The sequence below is a fragment of the Lolium perenne genome, chromosome 4 (assembly GCF_019359855.2).
Source record: "Lolium perenne isolate Kyuss_39 chromosome 4, Kyuss_2.0, whole genome shotgun sequence".
Taxonomy (NCBI): Eukaryota; Viridiplantae; Streptophyta; class Magnoliopsida; order Poales; family Poaceae; genus Lolium; species Lolium perenne.
The window spans coordinates 373,602,610-373,611,455 of record NC_067247.2 but is presented as its reverse complement, the minus strand read 5'-3'; the positions used below and the strand labels follow the sequence as shown (position 1 = coordinate 373,611,455).

The window sequence follows — 8,846 nt, the reverse complement described above, 5'->3', positions numbered from 1 at the left end:
GTCTCTAAACCAGGGACATTACAAAGTTCTCCGCCGATGGCGGGCTTGATGAAGCTTGGCAGTGAGACCTCCTCGTTGCCTGACTCAATCGATGATGATGATCCCGAGAAATCGGAATCGACTGCTAACGGTCCCGAAAAAATCGGTGCCGCGAGACGATCCGATCCTTATTTCCCAAGACAGAAGTGGAAACTCCCGAACATCATCTCCATCGACTCCTCCAGATCGGCATATGCATGCAAACGGGCGGGAGGGTGAGGAACAAAATCGACGAGATCAGGTTGGGCCTGTTTACCTCCGTCCATCACGTTGCTTGCTCTCGACGATGTTGACGATGCCATCGAGATCACCTCCTTGTCGCCTCCAATCCCCACAGACGACGCCAATTGACAATGGTTTAACTTGTCAATGCCTACAAATTGTAGACTAGGGTTTCGCAGAAAGTAGAGGGCAAGTAGATCTCGAAGGTTCAGCCGAAAAGGTGCTCGACTATGAAAAACTAGGGTGTATGTTGACAATGATTTCGATCCCTTCTGTCTCCCTCGGCTCCCCTTTATATAGGAGGTCGAGCCGAGGCTTTCGTATCGTACAAGTTACAAACTTCGGGAGACTATTTGAGTCCTTCCCGTATAATTACATGACTCTTTATTCCTAATCTAACTCTAACTTCCATAGCGATGTTTATTGGGCTTCCAGGCCTCAAAAGCTTCAGGTCGTGGGCCTCCAGAAATCCTCGGGTACCTTATTCGGAAGGCCCATTCGGGATGCCTATGTCACCGCCCTCGAGGCGGAGATCGACGCGGTGCTCGTCACCCTCAGCGACGAGCAGCGCGCGGAGCCTCGGTTCTACCCCGACAACTACAAGGCCTGGAAAGACTTCTTCCGACAAAGGTACGAGCGTGAACTCACCGCCTACGACGTCCCTCCCCCTCCTCCCGCTCGAAACAACGCCGCCAGCCATCGCCGTTGGTGGAGCGGGCCGGGCCGTACCCTCGAGAACGTGCTCGTGCACATCGAGGGCGGCAACTACTGGGGATGCCGCCGCCGGTGGCGCCTACCGTGTTGCACCGGCACGGGAACTCGTGGACGCCGCGACGGATGGCGCCGTCGTCCTCGTCGTCTGGGTCGGCGTCGAGGTCTGCATCGATGTCGGGCAGGTCCACTCCTCCACCAGCAATGCCGAGGGCCGTCAAGAAGGAGCCGACGTCTCCACCACCGACCAGAGGGCATAGCAGTAGCGCCCTCATCATCCGCGAGGGGGCGCACCGGTCCTCGTCTCCTTCGTGCGGCCGCAAGAGGAAGATGTCCAAGAAGGACACCGCAGCGGCCACCGCCGCATCCCAGCTCGCCGAAGAGGAGGCCAAGCGGGCCGAGGACGAGGCGATTCGCGAGGCCATCGCGAGGTCGTTGACCGACCTCGTCCCCGCCGACAACGCCCTCCAGATGGACGCCGCGCTTGCCTGGTCCAGGCATGACTATGAGAGGCACGAGGCGGAGCAGTAGAGGCGTCTGCTGGACCTGGTGGCCGCGCGGCGCCGCGCCGTCCGCGCCACACCCACCGCATCCGTCGCACCCGTGCCGCTCATCAAGCTCGAGGAGAGCAGCGACGACGAGCTGTATCAGCCGCCACCGCCACACGGCGACCCTGGCTAGGGTTCCAGCCGTTGGTACGGAGACGCCGGCTAGAGCAGCCAGCAGGCATCGCCGCCCGAGGACGCCGGCAACTCCAGCGACGACGACGGCGGCGACGACTACATGGCGTTCTACCGCCATTTCGGCATGTAGAACGCCGTGTTTTATGTTTAGTTTATGTTTCCCTCTGGCCGAATTCAAATATATTACGAATTTGGCCTATATATGTATGAACTCGTCCATATATGTTAAATATCTCTAAATTTCGCCTATGTTTAAACGTATTTCGTCTGATTTTATCTGAATTCGTCTATATTTGTTCAAATTTTACATCTATCCTAGACTTGCCGTTGGGAATATGGACCTCCCAATGGCTGGGGATGCTCTCCGCGAAGCAACAAAGAAATAGGAAACCATTAAGGTCTTGTTTGGTGCTAGTGTTTTTCTGTGTTTTGAGGAGTGTTTTGGGTGAAAACACCAACCACCCAGAACACTACCCAAAACACTATAAAACCCTGTCACCTAAAACACTTGTCAAAACACTTTTTGAAACACTGGTTTTACAAACTAGTGTATTCAAGTGTTTTCAACACAAATAGATAAAAATTCAATCTTTTTGACATTTTAAACTAGACTTGCATCACAAGTAAAAATCCAATCTTTTTATATTTATTTCGAATTTACTGTTCATCCGGGAGCATGGGAGCCAAAACTATGTGCCCCCTTCGGCTCGCATAAGTACAAGTAAACAAAACGGTCATATTTTACTTGAATGAGGCAGTTTAGTCTAATGCCAACTTTGTTCTTGGATTTCCACTTCAGTTCCATCAAAAGCTTATGTCCTACAACATTCTACCACTTACTACTTTAATTTGCAGATAACATAACAATCAAGAACTTGCAGAATTCATAAATGCAGCCATTTTCGACTAGACAAAGAGAGATGGAATTATCCAAAACCGGCCCAAACACTGCTAAAAAAACTGGCACCGAATTGGGCCTAAACGGGCCGAGCCCAATAAACCGGAAGGGTACGTGCAAAACGCGTTAAATAAGAGCTCCCTAATATGAGTGGGGCAAGTAATAAGGGTCGGGCCAGGGGGGTTCAACGCAAAATTGCGTCAGGTACAAAGCGTGCCGAAACCGATAGGTCGGATCAGAAGTGGGGAAAGGAAACCTCTCGAAAGGAAAGGAAAAAAAAAATATAGTAGGGAAAGGGGACCAAATCATCCAAACCCTAGCGGACCTAAATCTAAATCGAGGAGAAGAGAAGAGGAATGGAGAGCGGCGGCTCTCTAGCGGGCGCGTTGGTGACTCCTCCGCGCCGCCACGAAGAGCTTCCAGTCGACGAGAAGAGAAGAAGGACCGAGAGCGGCGCCGTCGCATCCTCGACGGCTCCTCCACGGAGCAAGGTGGTCTACGGCCCCGACGGGTTTCCCGTGGACGGCGTAACACGTGCCGTCCTCCTCCACGACTGCAAGCATAGCGATGGATCCATCTACACGGTCGATTACTGGAGTAAAGTCTATTGTCTCGGTGATACCAGAGAGAGTAAGCGCACTACAGCCTTCCCTTCTCGATTGTTCAAAAACTTGCTAGCTTGCCCTAACTAGTTTCTTTTCATACTAAAAATATGTTAGTGGATTGTATTTCATCCTGAAACAAACTCATAAATGGCTAACTGTCTCGTTATCAGGGATTGTCTCAAGGCATCAGTTTATTATTATGAAATTAGCCACAGGAATTTGTCCACACTTGCTGTAATCTGGGCTTACTACATGGAGTATTTACCCAAATTTCTTGTACTTCAGTTTCATCAATGCCATCCTAAATATACATTAGTTAACTCGATAGCACTTTATGCTCCTCTTTTCTTCTTCATTTTTGAATCACTAAAAGTATTGTCAACCGAAGCATATCTTCACAAGAAAGAACAATTTTAAAGGCATAAATCAAATGGATGATTGATGATGCCATTGATAATTTGTTTGGACCATGCAAATTTTGATTCATCATTGGTATCCAGAAGATTGCTTCAAACTTTCAAAGTACTCACTTAATTACTGACTGCTTTTGACTACCAGAAAGTACCTATGTGTATGTCAGTACGTGGTGTCTCCATTTGTGCTTGTCAATTTACTCTAACCAAAGTTATGTTGTCCTACTTGAGTTGACATATGTTATTTGTTTTCTGATTCCATTTTCAAGTATTAGAAAACACTAGTTATTATGTAATCAGTTACAAAAATATTAATGTAGGATGTATAGCTTTCCTAACAGCCTCTTTGGGACCTAACAATGAGCCCTAAATCATGATTTGTACTGTGCTTGTACTGTGCTTGCCCGTACGCTGTGATTTAAACCGTGCTTCTATCTATTTACCCTTTTTTTTTTGCCTCCTTTTAGAGTTTTAGTTAGAAGCTGGCTTAACAATTTTAATCATCTACTGCATGTACAATGTTGGTATTGCTGCTCGATCAGCTTGTGTGGAGCCAATGATGATGACAGACACATGGACCTCTTGCTCTCCGGACTGGCGGGCTTGTGAAAGGCATGATAGTTGCACCATGATGCAGATATTCTCGCTGAAGCTACCTTACACTTCTGTTTCTCTCTGTGGCCCAGTTCAGTTGTATGGATACATGGCTGTCCGGGATCTCCTGAACCCTTTCCGAAATTACGTCTTCAACCGCAGCAGGGACGATCCTTTCACCGTGGAACAGGAGGATGGGTTCATACAGATGTCTGGCCCCAAGAGAGGCATCAGAATGGAGGGCTATGTGCTACTTGAGTATGACATGAAGATCAAGATGGGAGGTGAAGAAAGGGATGATTTACAGCTAATCGATGGTGTTGCCTACTTCAACAACCTAACCATAATGAATGCTAGTGAGCACAAGCAACGGATCGATGGTGATTGCGGTGCAGTGGACATTACGCTCTCGCTCCTTCGCTGTGCGGTGGAGGCCACGGTGCAGGTCGGGATATCAGATTTAGAGCATGGCAGCGGCTTAAGCCTGCGTCTAACGGCATCATATATCAGCTCACGGTTTGCTTTGCGTGAAGGAATCCGGCTGGCTGATGGTGTTGTTGATCCCGAGACATGTGAGCTGAACAAGTATGTGGTTGCTGTGCCATGGAAGGTTAAATTAGGTCTTAAGTTGCAGGTCAGTCAGATTGGTGGCTCGGACCATTCCGTTATTGATAAATTCTTTCTCTGCTCCCCGCACAAGCATGGACACCAGAACCTTGCTTTCAAGCTTGGCCTCGCCACCGTAAAGGTGAAGGTGACTTGGTCGACTCTGGACATACCGCGCAGCCTTCTTGGACCAGACTGCTATATGTATGACTTTGAGGCTGCTAGAGATCTAGGCTTATTAAACGTATGATTTTGATTCTCTGCTATATGTATGACTTTGAGGCTGCTCAGGATCTCGGCTTATTAAACGCATGCTTTTGATTCTCCCTGTGTCCTCTGAGACCAACTTCCTATATAGGTGTGATCAGTAATGAGGCTCCTGAGACTGTCGCCAAAAATAAACTTGACAAGAAGCTTGTAAGTGTGATCAGTAAGGAGGCTCCTGAGACTGTCGCCAAAAATAAACTTGACAAGAAGCTTGTAATAGCTCTTGTGCTTTGGTTTTATGTAAAGAGTATTTGTCGTGCACTTAATTAGGGCATGCATGTCTGAATGTGCTGCTGTATGTGCTTCTGTTGCTGGTTTTAACGGTTTCCTCTGAATTAACCGTGTGTTGTATGGTTTTCGATCTGGTCTTCCTTATAAACTGTATCATTTTCCCTCTTCTATAATGCAAAGGCAGAGCTCCTGCCGTTCACAGTCAAGAAAAAGATGTAAGATCTTTACTATTAAATTGCAATAGGTGGCTGCCTGGTGTCACAAACGGGCCAAAGTTTTTTTCTATAGGCCCAAAAAAAGATCCGTTGGGTTCCAAATCCAGAAATTCCTAAGTTGTACGCGCGTGTGGACTTTATTCGAACCGAACACAAGGAAACAATCAGATGATAGCTGATCGGTCTGGAGTTGTAAAACACGTCTCTTATGCAGACACATCTATAATCTATCTCCTACCGTAGTAGAGATCGAAAGCTTATACGTATCAGGTCGGGTCAAGTCGGCTTGTGCAAATAGGGTATCTCTATATGAGCACACATAAATGCAGCGCCGCCTCTATGAAGCGCTCGATGAACTCCACGGAGCGAGTACCGTATTCCCCTAATTCTCTCCTGCGAAAAGCGCCAACGATGATCGAGCTTTGCTAGGCCGCCTCTGTAGGCATGATGAGAAAGATCGGCTGAAGACCATACTTCCCCATCCAGACCCCCTCGCGGTTCCTCCTCCTTCGTTCCTCGCTGCGATAAAGAGAGCACGAGGTCCGTGACAGGTTCCGCTGATCGGTCTGGAGTTGTAAAACACGTCTCTTATGCAGACACATCTATAATCTATCTCCTACCGTAGTAGAGACCGAAAGCTTATACGTATCAGGTCGGGTCAAGTCGGCGTGTGCAAATAGGGTATCTCTATATGAGCACACATAAATGCAGCGCCGCCTCTATGAAGCGCTCGATGAACTCCACGGAGCGAGTACCGTATTCCCCTAATTCTCTCCTGCGAAAAGCGCCAACGATGATCGAGCTTTGCTAGGCCGCCTCCGTAGGCATGATGAGAAAGATCGGCTGAAGACCATACTTCCCCGTCCAGACCCCCTCGCGGTTCCTCCTCCTTCGTTCCTCGCTGCGATAAAGAGAGCACGAGGTCCGTGACAGGTTCCGCTTCGACTAGGAGTGCTCCCCTGCTCCTCTACGGCTGGTCGGCTGCAATGCTACCGCCATGTAGGATGCTCTGTTCATAGGAAACGGTGAAGCTCGTCAAGGCGCCAACCTGGGAGCTCACGCAGCCGATCGAGTGGTAAACAGTGAAGCTCACAACATAATTAGCATCAGGGTGGCCCATGGCTTAGTTGCCGAGATCCGGAGTGTGAGTACCTTTTACCTTTCCTCCCCGGCAACGGCACCAGAAAAGTGCTTGATGTCTACGGGTGCTTCTATTCTTGTAGATAGTGTTGGGCCTCCAAGAGCAGAGGTTTGTAGAAGAGCAGCAAGTTTCCCTTAAGTGGATCACCCAAGGTTTATCGAACTCAGGGAGGAAGAGGTCAAAGATATCCCTCTCATGCAACCCTGCAACCACAAAGCAAGAAGTCTCTTGTGTCCCCAACACACCTAATAGGTGCACTAGTTCGGCGAAGAGATGATAGTGAAATACAGGTGGTATGAATAAATATGAGCAGTAGTAACGGCACCAGAAAATAGCTATGCTACAACTGGCGTGTGGTTGATGGTGGTAATATTGCAGGAAGTACATATGCAGTAAAACAGTAAACAAGCGATGATTTCAGTATTTGGGAACAAGGCCTAGGGATCATACTTTCACTAGTGGACACTCTCAACATTGATCACATAACATAACAAATAGATAAATGCTATACTCTACACTCTTTTGTTGGATGATGAACACCACTAACTGTGTAGGATTACACGAACCCTCAATGGCGGAGTTAACAAGCTCCACAATATTCGATGTTCATATTTAAATAACCTTAGAGTGCACGACAGATCAACACAACTACACCAAGAACTAACATAGCATGCACACTGTCACCATCACACTATGAAGGAGGCATAGATCACATCAATACTATCATAGCAATAGTTAACTTCATAATCTACAAGAGATCACAATCATAACCTACGCCAAGTACTACACGATGCACACACACTGTCACCTTTACACCGTGCAGGAGGAATAGAGTACTTTAATAACATCACTAGAGTAGCACATAGAATAGTAGTGATACAAAGCACATTGCAATCATAAAGGGATATAAATAAGCACTTCACTATGCCATTCATAACAGTGAATAAGTATTCTGTGAAATATAGCCTAAGAGACCCACACGGTGCACACACTGTCACCTTTACACACGTGGGACAAGGAGTCTCTGGAGATCACATAAGTAAAACCCACTTGACTAGCATAATGACATCTAGATTACAAGCATCATCATATGAATCTCAATCATGTAAGGCAGCTCATGAGATTATTGTATTGAAGTACATAGGAGAGAGATTAACCACATAGCTACCGGTACAGCCCTTAGCCTCGATGGAGAACTACTCCCTCCTCATGGGAGACAACAGCGGTGATGAAGATGGCGGTGGAGATGGCAGCGGTGTCGATGGAGAAGCCTTCCGGGGGCACTTCCCCGTCCCGGCGGCGTGCCGGAACAGAGACTCCTGTCCCCCAGATCTTGGCTTCGCGATGGCGGCGGCTCTGGAAAGTTTCTCGTACCGTGGCTTTTCCGCCTCGAAGATTTAGGTCAGGGACCTTTATATAGGCGAAGAGGCGGAGTCGGAAGGTCGACGAGGCGGCGACACACTAGGGGGTGATGCGTGTAGTTGACACTAGGGGGTGACTGCTATATGTATGACTTTGAGGCTGCTCGAGATCTAGGCTTATTAAACGTATGATTTTGATTCTCTGCTATATGTACGACGTTGAGGCTGCTCAGGATCTCGGCTTATTAAACGCATGATTTTGATTCTCCCTGTGTCCTCTCAGATCAACTTCCTATAGGTGTGATAGAGGCTCCTGAGACAGTCGCCAAAAATAAACTTGACAAGAAGCTTGTAATAGCTCTTGTGCTCTGGTTTTATGTAAAGAGTATTTGTTGTGCACTTAATTAGGGCATGTCTGAATGTGGTGATGTATGTGCTTCTGGTGCGGTCTTCTGATGCAAGATTAATACTACTAGTACTACGGGTTCGATTTTCTGATGTGCGTATCTCATCAAGTTTTCTTCCTGTCATGTTACTGTGATACTATGTGCAAAGAGCATGTTCCAGCGAATCCGCAGTTACTTAAGTTGTGTTTTTTCATAGTCATAGGGGAGCCAATACGACAACACATACTCGAGCTAGACAATCAGAAGGAGCGATGTTAATTGTTTGGCATGATGATCCTCCTGATTATATTATAAGTGTGCTGACGAATGATGTATCACGGTTTTCCTTTAAAAAACTTCTTATCGGATCTGTTAGTTTTCGAGTAACGTGAGCACACAATATATGAGCAAAGAACGAACGGCCGTTTTAATTTATCAGCAAAGATGAGTTATTTCACGAGATTCAGGGAAGAG

At 47.4% G+C, this 8,846-nt stretch overlaps 1 protein-coding gene across 1 annotated transcript; it reads left to right on the top strand.

Moving 5' to 3' along the window:
- The first annotated feature begins 2,777 nt into the window (after positions 1 to 2,777).
- LOC127325699 (uncharacterized) lies at positions 2,778 to 5,304 on the top strand. The gene is made up of 2 exons (XM_051352511.2): positions 2,778 to 3,183; positions 4,114 to 5,304. The coding sequence occupies exons 1-2, from the start codon at positions 2,910 to 2,912 to the stop codon at positions 5,019 to 5,021; spliced, it is 1,182 nt and encodes a 393-aa protein (XP_051208471.1). The 5' UTR covers positions 2,778 to 2,909; the 3' UTR covers positions 5,022 to 5,304.
- The last annotated feature ends 3,542 nt before the right edge of the window (positions 5,305 to 8,846 follow it).

Excerpts from the sequence above, each read along its gene's own strand:
- LOC127325699 (XM_051352511.2), top strand. The coding sequence starts at position 2,910 with ATGGAGAGCGGCGGCTCTCTAGCGGGCGCGTTGGTGACTCCTCCGCGC. Across the intron at positions 3,184-4,113 it reads TCTCGGTGATACCAGAGAGA|CTTGTGTGGAGCCAATGATG; the intron begins GTAAGCGCACTA and ends CTGCTCGATCAG.